The sequence below is a fragment of the Momordica charantia genome (genome assembly GCF_013281855.1).
Source record: "Momordica charantia cultivar OHB3-1 chromosome 8 unlocalized genomic scaffold, Mcharantia_2.0 BLBB01000008.1, whole genome shotgun sequence".
Taxonomy (NCBI): Eukaryota; Viridiplantae; Streptophyta; class Magnoliopsida; order Cucurbitales; family Cucurbitaceae; genus Momordica; species Momordica charantia.
Window position 1 is genome coordinate 5748346 of NW_028275166.1, and position 15765 is coordinate 5764110.

Consider the following 15765-nt stretch of genomic DNA (forward strand, 5'->3'; position numbering starts at 1 on the left):
TTAAGTTGAGGCTTTTATTGAATTATAATATTTTTATAAAATTTTAAACTTTATGCTATATTTAAAACTATATATATCTATATTTTATGCTATTTATGTAACTACATCTCGTGCTCGTTTTATTTGTGTGGGATATGCCTTTTGTCACTATCATTCATATCTTTAGGTAGTGGAAGAAGAAGAAGGTTTTGTCGATCAAAGATAAGCATTCCAAATTGCTCTCTTGAAATCTACAATCAAAACCAAAATTGACTCTCACTTTTTAGTATTTGGAATCTTTATTTAGGCTTTGAATTCCAAAAAGGAATCAATTAGGAGTTTTACTTTGGATTATTATTCTTAAATTGATATGATATATATAACCTATTGATCATGGTAGAAAAAAGTATACGTTAGGACAAAATAAGGTGGCGTACACAACATATCCTTCTTTTAAGCAATATGCATCAAATTTCCTGTTGTCTATTTCTTACTATTGGTTCGTCACTCCGATCCAAATAAGCCCACTTGTCATATATATATAATCATTTAGACAATCCAAACTCTAAGGATATGGTTGTAATTTTTTTTTAAGAAAAAATTGTGGGGATAAGAGATGGAATCATCAATTTTAGAGATGAGATGTCTAGCTATCTTCTAACAGCTAGCTACAATTAATTATTATTATTTTTTTTAAATTTAGAGACACAAGACAAACTCAACCACCAGAAGAATTCATGAACTAATTAAATTCACAAATTAACATTTTCTCTCTCTCTCTCTTTTGATGGGTTCCTACAATTAGTATCCACGTACATGGGAGTGTGATAAAACGACACAACCCATTTATTCAAATGGCATCATTGCTGTCGAGAGAAAATGGTGGCAAAAGCAGATGCCTATAAACCATTCGATGAAATGCCAAGCCGAGAGAGAGTCTTGATCAGAAAGATGAGCAATGGGAATATATTTTTAAGCAAAACACTTGAAAAATTTTCCATTTCCCAGTTGGTCACTTTCAACACTAATTAGGCCATTGGGGAGTGGATACGAATTGGAATCTTATTTTAGGAATATGTAAGTGGAATTCGCACAATGGCCACACATGTACGTGTATTGATATTCGTGAGTGTCCGGACTAACTTACGCGTACTTCGACTAATCTCACAGAATTCGGAAACACAAAGAAATTACTAATTCCTAAGGTTGCATTTAAACCCATTCTTTTTAAATTAATTAATCCGTTTGGACCAATGAATGACTCATGATGGTTATATATATATATATATATATATATATATATATATATATAAAATGTAGGTATATGTAAAAAGGCCCTCCCTGGACATTATAATAATGCAGTATAATTTCAAAACCCACTCGATGAGGCTCCATCGTTGAGTCTTGGCTGATTAAGAAATGTGGCGTGTCATGATGACAACTCTGAATTAGGGTTTGATCGTGGGGAAAAGGCCATGCAAATTACAGTGAACTTCTGTAATGGAGGCTCGGATTAGGGTTTTTAAGTTTTCTTTTTTTCTTTTTTTTCCTCTTTTCATTTTGTTTGAAAGGTTTATTTTAGTCCCAAAATTTTAAATGTGTAATAATTTGGATGGTTACTTTTGTTTTTATTTTTACAAGTTAATAACATATCATTGAGTCTATGTATGAAAAGTATGTATTATTAGACCACATAGGTTATTAAAAATTAAGAGTATTGGGTAAAGCAATTTTAGGATGCAGAATAATATAATAATGATTAAAATTGTTACTTCTTTTTAAAGTTGAGCATTGAGGGGCTAAAATAGATATTAGGAAAATTCAAATATCAAAGTGATTATTTTTTAAAGTTTAAGGACTAAAATAAACATTAAAAATTTAAACACAAAAATAGAATTTTATTATCGTTATTATTATGATTTTACTCAAGTCATTTGAATTTTAATTATTTTGTTTAGTACAACAGGATGGGTGAGAATTCAAACTCAGCCTTAAATGTTAGATGAATCTTTTTCGGAATTTTGAAGATGAAAATATTGCATATATATATATATATATATAATCATTTTCTCAACAACATGAAATATTATATTCTTAATAAATATTGTATCGTCAAATGAAGCTTTTATTATAAATAAGAAAATGGTTGGAATATAATCTTAGTCTGAAAAGTACTAGTTTTAGCTTTATTTCTAGTTTAGTCGTCCATAAAATTAAAAAAGAAAAAAGAAAAAAATCTCATTTGTAGTTCCTAAATTTCAATGAGTTCAAAATTCAAATAAAAAGCCTATAACAAAATTTGATGTGACCCATTTTTTTACTTCTTGACATGTTGATGGATCTCTAACCTCCATGAAAGAACTTGAGGAAATCTTTAGCTCCATTAGTACATGGAGGAATTGTTTGATCCGAAATTCATGCTCATATGGAGGGGGAAATTAATGGGCAACTTAAAAAGGAAAAGAAAAAAATTATGAGCTAGCTGAAATTTAAAATAAGAAAAAAGGTTTAGAAAAATGCATAATGACATAACAGCTTACAAAATTGCAAGTGTTAGGGCTAAATAAAATAAGTAGGATAGATTTAATTGGGCAAAAATATTACTTGAAAACAATTTTCCATGCCAGTACGCAAAAGATTAATTTTCATATTCTTTTTCTTTATTCTCAATAAATAAACTAATATTTATGTTTTATCATATTTTCATCTCATGAACTACTGATTACACATAGATGATAATCAATTATAAAAATAAAAAAAATAAAAAAATTATGTCATTTTTCCATTAATTCCTAACTCAAATTTAACCAAAATTTGCGTCAAATAAAACCCTTTAAACTTTAAGCACAAAATTATAGATGTTATCAAAATTACTACTTCCTCGGTCTTCAAAATTGACCTTTTTTTTTGTAATTATGACATTTCCACAATTTCTCTGAACTGGAGCGCTTTCACTTAACCTCCTCTAATATTTTATGTTTTTCACCTACGTTTTTGAATGAATGGTGTTTTTCATTTCAAAAACAAAAAAAAACACAAAATTATAGATAAGAATAAACTCAATGATCCAAACTAACATTCCTTTTTTTTTTTTTTTTCAATAATCGCCCGGTTTACAAAAACTCATAATTAGTAGAAATATCCCTCTCGACTGTCTTTATTGGCCATTCGTAAACTTAATGAACCGACGTCACTTCTCGATACCTTCGTACTCCCAAATATCTTCACAAAATGGCATGATATCATCTGCTTTGAGCATATAATCGTCACAACTTTGATTTTGGTTTCACTCGAAAAGTCTCATATCAATGAAATAATTGTCCTCATCTATATACCATGGATTGCTCTCTTTCCTAACCATACGAACCCAAATATCATATCTATTACATAATTAAAAAGAAAGAAGGAAAAAAAAAGAAGTCTCATTCCCAAAGAAAAAAATGGGAAATGATATCATGAAAATCTATGAGATATAGCATGGTTTAATTTTCAAGTGTTGAGAATGCGCATAATGATGAGAGAGTGGGACTAAGGCCATACAGAAAGGCATCTTATATTGAATTTAGTGTGTGGTTTGCTTTGCTTTGCTGCTTAAGTGGCCGGCCGCCTCCTTCTATTCTCTAAACAAAATACTTCACATAAAATTAAATTAAAAGAGAAAAGAAAAATTACGTTTATTTAGTTAGAAAAGGAATCAAAAGTCTTTTCCATAGGTGGAAGGATTCAAATTTTTTATTTCTATCATTGCGGTGTTGCATTACAAAAGGGAATGTTTATCTACTAATTCTTTTTTATTTCATAGATTTCTTTTTTAAATGATTTCGAACTAAAAATTAATTTAAGAATTATTTATTTTGGAAAAAAGGGTTAAGAATATTAAGAAGTGTTTTATGAGAAGACATATAGAAAAATTTTCGTGGGGTGAGCTTTCAATTGTACAGTGGATGGTGCACCAAACATTGTACATTTCTTTGGGAAAAGAGAAGCCCATAATTTAGTAAACAGGTGAGCTGTTAACAAAAGGTATTCAAAGTATCTCACGTATCTCCATTAAGTATGATATTTTGTCTGTTTTGGACATACCACGGCTTTGATTTTGGTTCCACTCAAAATGTCTCATACCAGATAATTGTCATCTCTTATATATCATGGATCATTCCCATCTAGTCAATGTGGAACTTTGTTTGCATTCCTTACAAACCCAACATGAACGGCGAACATGCGTAATTGACACCTATCGAGAACTTGATAATATGAAAAAATAAATCTCAACTTAACCTTTTAATTTGAAGTAATTACAAATCTAATATGAAAAAAAAAATCTATAAAATAAATGAAATTGCATAATCCTAGCGTACAAATTGGTCAGATTAAGCATTCAATGATGGATCTATTTCTAAGATGACTACTATTAGGAAATTAGTTTTTTGAAAAGAAAAAAAAAAAGAAAAAACTCTTTATTTGACAACACAAATTTAGCTTAGTGATAATTGACACCTATCGAGATCACAAATTCAAATCCCCTCCATTTCTTTTTTTTCCTCAGTACAATAAATATAGAGTATGAAAATTTGAATCTTTGACTTAGACAAAAATAGATGTTATTTGTTGCCGAACTGTGTATATTAATAGTCGAATACGTTCCTTTGTTCTTCCTTTATATTTTTCCCCCTCCTCTAATGTGCTTCTTTTGTCATCAGTTCAAGTTGGAGGAGCTTTTTGTAAGTTTTCTCTCTAAAAATTCATTTGTTCTTCATTTATATTTCCCTTTTTTTTTTCTCCTCTAATGAATTTAAATTGGAGCTTTTTTTTACTAAGGTTTTCCTTCAAAAAACTCAGATGGCACTCCTTTATATTGTCTGTCCCTTACTTTCAATTTTCAACTTTTTTTTTCAATTTAATACCTCTTTTCAAAATTTGTACTCAAATTTTATACAAAGAATAAAAATTCTTTAATACAAATTTATGACTACATTTAAAAAAATTATTGAATAAAATATTATATTAAAATTACGATCATCAGAAATTATATGAAATGAAAATGAATCAAACGTTTTGATATGAAATTAAAATGAATGAATCAAAAGTTTTGAGAGTGTAAGAATCAAAATTGACGTTTAAAAAATATAGAAACTAAAATAAACCAAAACTAAAATTAAAGAGATCAAAATAACACTTTAAAAACTTTTTTTTATAATGAAAACGTGTCAATATAAACATATGCTGCAGGCAACGAGACTTTGTCCTCATCATATGTTGCTGTAATGGTACATACATAGATGTATGCTGTATCCGTTGGTCAAGGACCTAATATCTTTTATCTACACCGAATCACAAATGTTGGAATAAAATTTCAAAGTTTCACTAAAGCGAGCATAGTTCGTTAACATATATCTCCAATTAAAAGATTGTGAATTCAATCTCTCACCCCCACATGTTGTACTAAAAAAATTTTTCAAGATGCGGAACTGTTTACCAACCTTCGAAAGCTAAGATTGAAGCAAAGATTGAACATAGTAGATATATCCTATTAATGTGAATGCTAACAATAAACTTAACAAGCTTCACCAGTTTAAATATCCTGGAGGTAATTGAATTCAATGACGACGATGCAAGATTTATGCTCATATTCAATTCTCAAAAAACTCATAGAATTTTAATATCTTAGGCGAGGATAGATTTTCAAAACCCATATTCCTCTTACAAAAATTAACCAGAATCAAAGTCAATGAACAACTCTGTTTCCAACATCTTCCCATGCTCGTAAGATTCATTATACAGATACATTTTGCAACTCCTGACCTTGTACAGTAATTGGATAAACATGACATAATAACTTCCCCCAAATTTCATTCCACCTTTGGTTTCACTTCACTTTAGTATAAAGCTAACTAGCTATTATTTTTGAACCATTTTCTTTCCATCCTCCCATCTCTCCCTCCCATGAAAATATAACAAACCAAAATCTTCTTCTCTCTTTGATTTCCAGATTTATTTCAGATCGTTTCCACCTACCCCAAAAGAAGGGAATATGTAAATAAAATGATACAATCGAAGACTAACCTACTCTCCGCCGGTCTCCTCGACAGACTTCTTGTATTCGGGCTTAAGCTCGTACGTTCCTTGATTAGTCCCTCTTTTGTTGTAGACACAAAGCTCGTTCAGTATCTCTTTCAAGAATTGCTGCAAAGAGAAGGAACCACAATTGTTCTGAGAACTCAACCGCAATTTATGTACCACTAAAGCAAATAATAAATGGGTTAAGTTACAAGTTAAGCCCTAGAACTAAGGTTCTAGAACTAAGGTTGGGTTTATTTAGTCCACGTCCTTTGAAAAGTTTATCATAGATCATCGAACTTCCAAAGTTGTCTAGTTGATTTCTATATTTTTTAATAGATCTTATCATTAACGATTTTGTATCTAATAAGTTTATATTGTTACTTTCGTCACTTTAACGTTGTTATGTAGCACTCTGACTATGTTGTTAAAGGATTACATGGTGAGTCGATTTCAAGTGGATTTAGTGATGTAAGCATTAAAACTGAAGTTAACGACGAGGACATAATAGACATAATTGAAAGTTCAATAGCCTATTATATTTTTTTAAGCACAGGGACTAAATAGACCCAATATTGAAAGGGAAGAGACTATAATTATTAGAACTTTTTAAATTACAACAATTAAGTAGACAACCTAAAAATTCATAGATCAAACTTATTATTTAACCTAATAACTATGATGAAAGGAGATGGCCACAAAATTTATAATCTGTAGTGAACATAAAAAAAAAAGTAATATTACAAGACATCAATAAAGGAGGAAAAGATTAGTAGACATACTGCAGGTTGATCAGTCTCTTGGACTAGCTGCTTTAGGGCCCAATTCGGCTGTCTTTCAAATAGCTTGAACATTATATCTTCTAGTTCCCCACGATCCCTTCTAGTTCTTTTCACGTCTGATTGTTTAACTGGTGCCACCTTCTTCTTTTCCTACCGTAAATGATTGATCGTAAAATCGTACTTAGAACGTGAAAGTTCAGAAGGTTGATGAAAGTCAAAACAGAGCAAAGATATACCTTTGAAGTTGAGCTGATCAAACCAACCATCCCAGGCATTGGCCTCATATGAACTCCACGGTCATTGTCTATCACCTTACCAACACATCAGGGGAACGTAAATTGTTAAGTTGTGCAAACATAGAATGCTAAAAAGGGCTAAAGAAAAGTTTTAAAAAAGGCTCCTGATGATGTACTTGTATTTGTCTATTCTTAACCATGGACTTGTTTGTCCTTTCACGGCACAATTTCCCATACATTTCAAGATTTTCACCATGAGGCTTCATATCGAATTTATGTTCCACTTTACCTTCCATTGACATCTTACCTACAAAAGAATTTTTTCGGAGCAATCTTCAAAGAGTCAAAATCAATAATGAAGACTCAAAATGATAAATCATTAGCTGACTACGACCAATGCATCTCCATCCAAACTTTAAGATTATGCTTCACTACTTGGCATGTTCTATTATCTCATTACATGAACAAAATTTCAAATACCATTCCAAATATAGGCAACAGGAAATATGTATAAGAAGTGTTTTCATCAATGTAGTATATTTAATGACTCATGAGGGAAAAAAGGTACACACCAAGATTTTTGTAGAAATATTTTTACTCTACAAGCGTTGTCTCGTATGAAAAATCGATTATAGATCAAATTTTACAGCATGAAACGAGCTCCAGCAAAGGAAGACTTTGGTTAGACATGCAAGCAATCCAGTCACAGCTGGTAGGCTAGAAAGAAACCCAGGGAGCTGTATAAACAAGACATGAGAAACGAGCTCAGAACCCAGATACAATTCCCTTCCTTTAAGAAGCTCATTAATTCTCCAAGGTATCTGAATCTGCGTATCAGATTGATTCCCAGCAAAAAGTTCAATAAAAGAACCAGCATCAGAAAGATTGTGGTCGTGGAGGAACTGAAAAGCTTTTTGAATCCCTGCAGGAACACAGGACAAAAATGTTCCAGCCTGAACCAGCGCTAGTCGTTTTATGAAGATTTTGTGCTGAAACGCTTGGGAGTTAGCCATTAGGTGTTTCCCATGTGTTATTAAGGACGTAAGAAATAGTCAATATATTTTCATTCTACAAGAGTTTAAATAAATAAAAGTTGGCAGGAGTTCTATCAAATCGGTTAAGAGTTCCAACAAAAATAGGTTCGTCTTTCAAGGCTACTGGATCAGCTGGTTGGACTGTTAAGTATAAGAAATTACGTGTCAAGTTGATCACTTCCTTGACGGGGTCTTTTTCTGTATATCAAATTTGAAGATGACAAAAGCAGCTATATTTTGGGGGTTTAGAGTCTTTCTTACCATTATATAAAGGAATGTTGGAGGGAGAACCAAGATACCTGCCCCCCATGTCATGGAAGATGGTGTGTTGGAGGAGATTATTTTGATGAACTCGATGAAAAATCTTCAAGGTAGAATTACCAAGACCGTGAAATCTTCTAATAGTCTAACGGGAGATATATCTCTCATTGATATCCATCTCAGTAATGATGACTGCACTTGGTCCAATATCAATGCTCCCATCTTCACTAAAACAGACAGTTTTTTGGTCTCCTCGAGCTGGTAGGATTTTAAAAGGAAGCTTTGGTTGGCAAGCTTTCCAAAATCACTCCGTCATTGTGCTTACTCTCTTTGTTGTCTTAAATGGAGCTCCACGCCTTTTAGATTCCCAAAAAAATCTGGCTAGACTACCCTTCTTTTATGGGAAATCTCAAGTTAGTGGTGAGATAGCCCTCAGGTCATGGGTGGCTAGGTTATACCTTCATTTAGCAGTAAAGCCTCAAGCCTTTGCAAAGTTGGTGGAACAGAGAGGTTTTCAGGGATGTCGCCAGTTGCATTACATAAATCATTCCCTAGACGAGACAGGTATGTAAATCAAAATTGTTGGAGTGTGTTGCAAACGAGCAGAGAATGTGGAGGACTAACAAGCTGAAAAAGGGAGATAGAACTCAAGACTTTTCCCTACCTGGATGTCTTCTAGAATAAGAAGGGATTAAATTTTATCTCTTTCTTGATTGTTATTAAAGGTGAAGTCTCAATGTTGAAGAGGGGGTGGTGAACAATGATTGATTATTTTAGCACGTTATTTTCAAAAAACAACAATAAAAGGTTTGTCTTCCAAAATGTTCATCGCAGACCCATTTTCTCAACTTGAAGTGGTTGAGGGACCCAGGAAAGGAAGGCATTCTACTAAGCAGCTAAAATGCTTGTTAACCGAAATCTTCCTAGACCAGGCCAATGAGGTATGACTGCCGATGTGTTGAAAAATAATGGAAGCGGAACACTTCCGAAGAAGACTTCTAGAAAGAGTTCCAAGATTTTTTTGAAAGGGGGTTGTCAACAAATGCACCAATGAAACTTAAAGACAATGCTGCCATGGTGAGTTGGACCAATAACTATAAGTTTAGACACCTCCTCCTGTATAAAGTAAATTCTAAGGTGTTGGCTGAAAAATAAAGTCCTTAGATAGTTTGAAATTACAAAAAGGAAGAAAAGTCGAACCTCAAGCCAGGGAAGATTACAAAATCCTTTCCAATAGACATAATTTGAGAGTGTATATGAAGGAACATAACATTTACAACAAAAGAGCATAAAAAATAAGTCAGCAAGAGCATAAGATTTTACATCCAACGAATTATCTTGGCAATCAAATGACGTAGGGTCAAGCGATTGTCCCGTGAGATTAATCGAAGTGCACTCAAGCTAGCGTAGACATTCGCAAATATAAACCAAAAAAAAAAAGAGATGGTCAATTGACTGGCTCAAGTGATTAATGATTATCTCCATTAATCCAAACTATTATTTCTCCCTATTTAGAATCCAGTCGACGTTTGCAAAAAGTATGGAGAAGACCCTAAGAGATTTCACTTGGAAGAGGAAAATTTTAGACAAGGCAGTCACAATTGGATAAGAGGAAATTGATTGCCCACTCAACTTCTCTCAAGGGCGCAGGGGTTGGAAACCTTACACACAAAAAAGAGGCTACAGAATTTTTGTGGAGATACATCAACGAGGAGAATTCTTTAGGAGAGTGGAGCAGATATTGTTCCAACCCTCTTGGATGGTTCAGAAAAAAAATTGGAGGCAACCATGTAGGAAGCTTATGCCATCAGAATCTGAGATTAGGGAAAAAAAAAAAGAGAGAGATTTCTTTCAAAGTTGAGAACAGAACAAAATTTGTCTTTGGAAGATATTTGGGTAGATTCCAGTATACTGAGTACCTCCTTCCCAAGAATTTATGATATTATCAAGGATATCTGGAGAGTCTTAAATTTGAAGGAGGCTTCTTCAAGACGGATCAAGGAGAGGACCTATTCTTCCAACAAAGTAAACTCTATCAGACTCTGAACTGAAAGAAGCAGCTCTTTTATTGTAAATTGGGACAACTTATTTTTTATATAAGAAACATCAGAATATATTAACAAAAAGGTCAGGGATAACAGCCTAGGAGTCAGGTTGAGGGAACCCTCGCTGTCAAAAGAAAACTAGAAAATCAAAGTTTTCCCATCATTATCACGATGGCGCCGTACTTGCATAAATCTTGTGGTTTGAACACCACCAAGGTAGTATGTTGTACACTACCCCCCAAAAAAAAAAAATTCTAGTTGACAATCTATCTTAAAAGATTCTCTGATTTCTATCTTTCCAACTAAGCCAAAAAATAACCCTCACAGCACAACCCCGCAGAATTTTGGCTTTGCCTCTAAACATCTCTCCACCAAAATATTCCAGAAGCCACAAATCCACCTTCTCTGGAAGACAACAAGCCAAATCAAAAACAGCAAATAGGGAAAACGAGGCATGCTGAGCAGAGGGGCAGAAGAGAAACAAGTGGTCTAAAGTCTTTTCTTGGGAAAGAACAGAGGCACTGGGCAGCAAATAGGGGGAAATAACGGCCACCTAGGAAATTCCTTTGAAGCTTATCTGCAGTGTTCAAACCTCTATAAAAACAGGTCCACACAGAAAGAATTCACTTTCTTCGGAGCTTTGAACCTCCATATATAATCCACCAAGGCCAGCTTGGCATTCAGCTTAGTGATTGACGTCAAATATAGCAGGAAAAAAGACCCCAGGATTCCATCTCCCAAAGCATCCCGTCTTTGCCAACTCCAATTAGATAGAATATCTAATTTCTCAGCAAATCCAGCCCACCTTGGAATTTCTGTGTCAAAGAATCTTCTCCTAATCCCTAAGTCTCAAGTCTGAGACAGAGAGAGAGAGATCTAACAATCAGCAATAACCGCCCCTTTTTAGTAGATAAAGCATAAAACTCGGGGAAAACAGTGGCAAGAGGGGTCTCCATGGCCCAAGAAATCCTCCCAAAACCGACTCCGCTGCCCCTTCTCAGCTTTGAATCTCATGAGGCCCTAAAAACTGCCTAAACTCAACTCCAATTGCTCTAAGTTGAGTACTCTACTGACCAAGCACACTTGGGGTGGCAAGTTCCCAAAACAAATTTAAGTTTTACATTCGGTTCACGGTATTAAAGATTTGAAAACACTCGAGAGACAATTCAAAAAAAAATCCCTTCCACTATCTCCCCTTAGATTTGTCCTAAAACTAAGAAGGATGAAAAGGCTATAGACCACCTTTTCATTCATTGTAATTTTGTAGCTAACTGGTAACATCCCTTTTGAAAATTTTTGGGCACAACTGCTGTTTCCCTAACAATATTGCAGATTGGCTCCCAGTAACTGCTCTCAGAGTGGTGACTTAAAATCCAAAATCTTATGGAAAAGCACAGCTAGAGCACTTTGTCCATTTGGAAAGAGAGGAACAATAGGATATCTGGTGATACTGTTAAGGCTAAATGCACCACGTTTGGCCTCTCCATTTTGAGTGCCTCTTATAGGGATTTTTGTAACTACAGCAGCATTTTTATTAATTTAAAATATTGAGGCTTTTCATAACCTCCTTGGCAAAGGGATAACTCTTCCCTCTGGCCTCTAAGTTGAATGAATTTCTCTCTTCCTTGTCGAAAAACATACATAAATTTAATAAAAATTCTACAGCACCATCAGTCAATATTAATCCTCACAATAGAGAAACCAATAACCAAATCAGAGGAAGAAACACTTCCAGATATCAGGAATGTTCACATAGATGATAGAACCACATTCAGGGTGACAGCATAGCCGAAAAAGAATGGACTACAGAAGTGGATTGTGATGCTCACCTTGACTTGCCTCTGAAAAGACGCACATAGGAACAAAGTCTTTAAACATATTTAAGGAAAAGCTTTTTGGCACGTTTCCAGTCTCAGTTCCAGCCATTTCCATCTTGAACTGAGGTTCATTTTGAAGTGTGTAAGGAAAATGGTGTTGGAAAGAGAAAAAAAAAAAGATAAAGCATCCCAAAAGGTTAAATAATGAGCCACAGGTCAAAGTCACAATTATTGCTGGATATGGAGAAATAAATAATTTGCTTCCAATACATAAGTTTATGCGTGTGCAAGTACAAATGTGTATATGGTCCAGCAAACAGTATAGAAGTAACGAGCACAAAAACATCAAGATAAGATCAACAAAAGCAGTAGAAATGAGGTGGAAAATATAGAACAGCACCGTATAAATATCAGAACATATAATAAATTGTTATGAAAGATCAAGTTTTAATTAAGACGAATGACAGAACATAAACAGACAATACAAACGACCTATGAAAATTTTGCTACCTTTCTGCTTTTGCTGCCTTAGAAATCACTTCAATCCAACTAATTTCCCAACTGAAAATTGTGTTTTCTAACCTCTCAGGCATAATATTTGTAGTATAAATCATCCAACCAAGTAATGATAAGTTGATTGGTCCAATGTCCAAAAAGACTATGTTCTTCCAACACCACTGGAATGAGAAATATATTTGGATCCACTTATTAAACGAATTTAAACTTACTTGGTGTGGTGTCTCCACAATAAAATTAAAGACTGTTTACTTCATCTTTTATGTGGCCTCTTTTCAAATCCAAAAGCTCGTGCTATATGGGTGATAGGAGTTAAGAGCACTCTCTGGTCAATATGGGAAGAAATAACTTCAAAGATTTTTCCCGGGAGGAAGAAAGATGGGAGATAGCTTAGTTTTCTTTTATGAGAAACCAAACTTTCATGAGAAAAAATGAAAAAATACAAGGGGAAGACAAAAAAAAAACAACCCCCCAAGATGGGAGATGACTTATTTTAACACTTCAATGGTATACCATTTCCACTCTCTTATGTTATTAAAATCAATTCAAGATCCTTTTTGTAACCTCCCAAGTATTTTCATATCATCAATGTAAAGTTAGGTTTATTATAGTAATAAAAAATAGACCGATAGAGAGAGAGAAAGAGAGAGAGATGCTGATAAAATGTAATACATACAAAAACTCGGAACTTGTTTTTCAACACAGAAAAAGGTGGACTGGTCTTTGTTCACTTCACTTTCCTTGCACATAATGCACTAGCACCAGCTTGGAGATAGAGTGAGAATATGTAACTTGAATGTTGATACCACCGTGAATGAGCTCCCAAGTGAAGATTTTAGCTCTTTTAGGGCACTCAACCTTCCAAATGTAATTTCAAATGAAAGCATCAAGGAGAGGAGGGGCCTTAACCAAATCCATAGACAAGGTTTCATTTCACGGCACACACCAATGGAGACCTCATCCAATATCTTTGCAACCTTTAAAAAGTATTTAAGCTTCATAGCAAACAGTCCAAAAGACTACTTAAATCTTCTTGCGCATTAGAGGCCAGGGCTCAGTACTTACGACAAACAAAGTAACGGCACTTCCCTTCTCTAGGACAAACTTGGCAACGAGTATCATAGTGTCAATTATTGAAGTAAATGCTTATATTCCCTTTAGCAACATGGATAAGGAGAGAAGCAAGCTACCTCTCAGACCTCAGGGGTCAAAATTACAGTGAAAGAAAATCTAGGGTTCTGCAACCACACTCAAGCATCGATCAAATTAACAATCAGGAAACCAGAACAACATCAATCTACAACACTGGAAGCCAAAAAACAAGCTGAGATTACTCGGAAAAACGCAGAAAGAGTTTAATCAGTAATAGTACACCACGTGAACATCAATTACAGGTCCTAAAAGTACCTGGAGAGAAGAGGACTCGTCGGATTGGAGAGGATCGAGAGAAAGGATGACCTTAGCGAGAGGAAGAGTATCAGAGGGAGGGTGAGACTGCCATGACTTCGCGACCAGCAAGGGGCACTTCATCAGCCACACTGATCTGTCCGCCTTCCCTGTATCCAAGTTACTGCTACTGCCGCCGCCGCCGTGCTCGTCTTCCATATCCATCACAAATGACCAATCCCTATCGTCGGAAGTTTCGCCGGCAAGTTGTCGGTTACTCTGTTTTTCGTAGACGACGGTGGCGCAAAAGGCCGTGGACGGTACTGAACTGGACCCTAAAGAACTGGAAGGCGGTGGTCGGAAGGAGCTTTGATACTACGCAATCGGTAGCAGAAGATTATCGTACAACTGATGTAATCTGGATCCTGGATTCTGTAACAAGTGTCTCTGTTCCGAATTTTGACTTTTTTGTTATGCAGACAGTGACTTATCGTGGTATCGGCCGCTTCTGATTCTTGCTCTAAATAAGACGAACGTGTGTTAGATTTACTGATATATATATCATATGTCTTGGGTTCATCGAGTATACGGCCTTTTTCGTAATTTTTTTTGAAGCTTTAATTTTATTCAAGCTATTGAAATGTCCGTTGAAATTAAGCAATAGAACAAAGTATACCGGTGTCTAAATAAAAAAAGGAAGAAAAAGCCAACATTAACATAGTTGTTAGCGATGAATTTCTTGAAGTGAAATTTGGAATAAATGAATTTGATTTGTATTTATATGTATAAGTGTTATAATCTTCTATGTATAATTATCTGATACTTTTGATTGGTGAACTTGTTCTCGTATTGAAAATATTAGTTTCTTTCAGTTTCTAGATTTTTTGAGTTCTTTGATTTTAAGCTTGTTTAGAGATCGATTTATAGCTTATAAAATTCTTTAGCTTGCAGCTTGATGAAGTTTTCGTATAGCTTAATGAAGTATTCGCTTGAAGTTTAATGAAAGCTTTGCTTTTTAGCTCGTTGAATTATTCAGCTTGTAGCTTGATGAAGTCTTTAATTTGTAGTTTGTTGAAGTTCTTCGACTTGTTGCTTTGTTGAAGTATTTGAAGTTTTCAACTTATCGATGAAGTTCTTAAGTTTGTAACTTGTTGAAGTTACATTATTGGTTGGGCTTGTAGCTTGTGAAGAGTTATTCGGCTTGTTGTTGACAAAGAGAAGACCTAATTCTTGAAGTCTCGTAGTCTTTAGTTCTTCGAGTCTTCAATTCTTGAAGCCTTCAACTATAGTCACTTACGAATTCTTCGCTTGGCTCTAAAATGCTCGTAGATGGTATGAATCCTCCGATGGCTTTGAATCCAAATCCTTATAAATCCATCAAATAAGAGGTGACATCTTCTATTTATACCGTCTTAGTGGTCTTATATGAGTTTTTTTTTCTAATGGGCTTATTGGGTTTGAGCCCAAATCTCCATATGGAGTTAAAGGATGTTCATGGGACGGGGAAGGCTTCCCCGTCACCATCCCCGCCTCCTATTTAATTCTCTATCCTTGTGAAATTTCTCACGAAATTTTGTAGGGATTGGGGTGGAGATTTATGTGGGAAATTTTTGAGGATCGGATTTCCTACGGGAACTTTTTCCCCATTTCTT

At 34.4% G+C, this 15765-nt stretch overlaps 1 protein-coding gene across 1 annotated transcript; it reads right to left on the reverse strand.

The window, feature by feature from the left end:
- Positions 1-5613: 5613 nt before the first annotated feature.
- Positions 5614-14555, reverse strand: LOC111014025 (Transcription initiation factor IIF, beta subunit). The gene is made up of 6 exons (XM_022288620.2): positions 14135-14555; positions 12224-12332; positions 7231-7361; positions 7055-7129; positions 6819-6968; positions 5614-6162 (listed from the first exon to the last, which is right to left on the reverse strand). The coding sequence occupies exons 1-6, from the start codon at positions 14336-14338 to the stop codon at positions 6043-6045; spliced, it is 789 nt and encodes a 262-aa protein (XP_022144312.1). The 5' UTR covers positions 14339-14555; the 3' UTR covers positions 5614-6042.
- Between the last annotated feature and the right edge of the window lie 1210 nt (positions 14556-15765).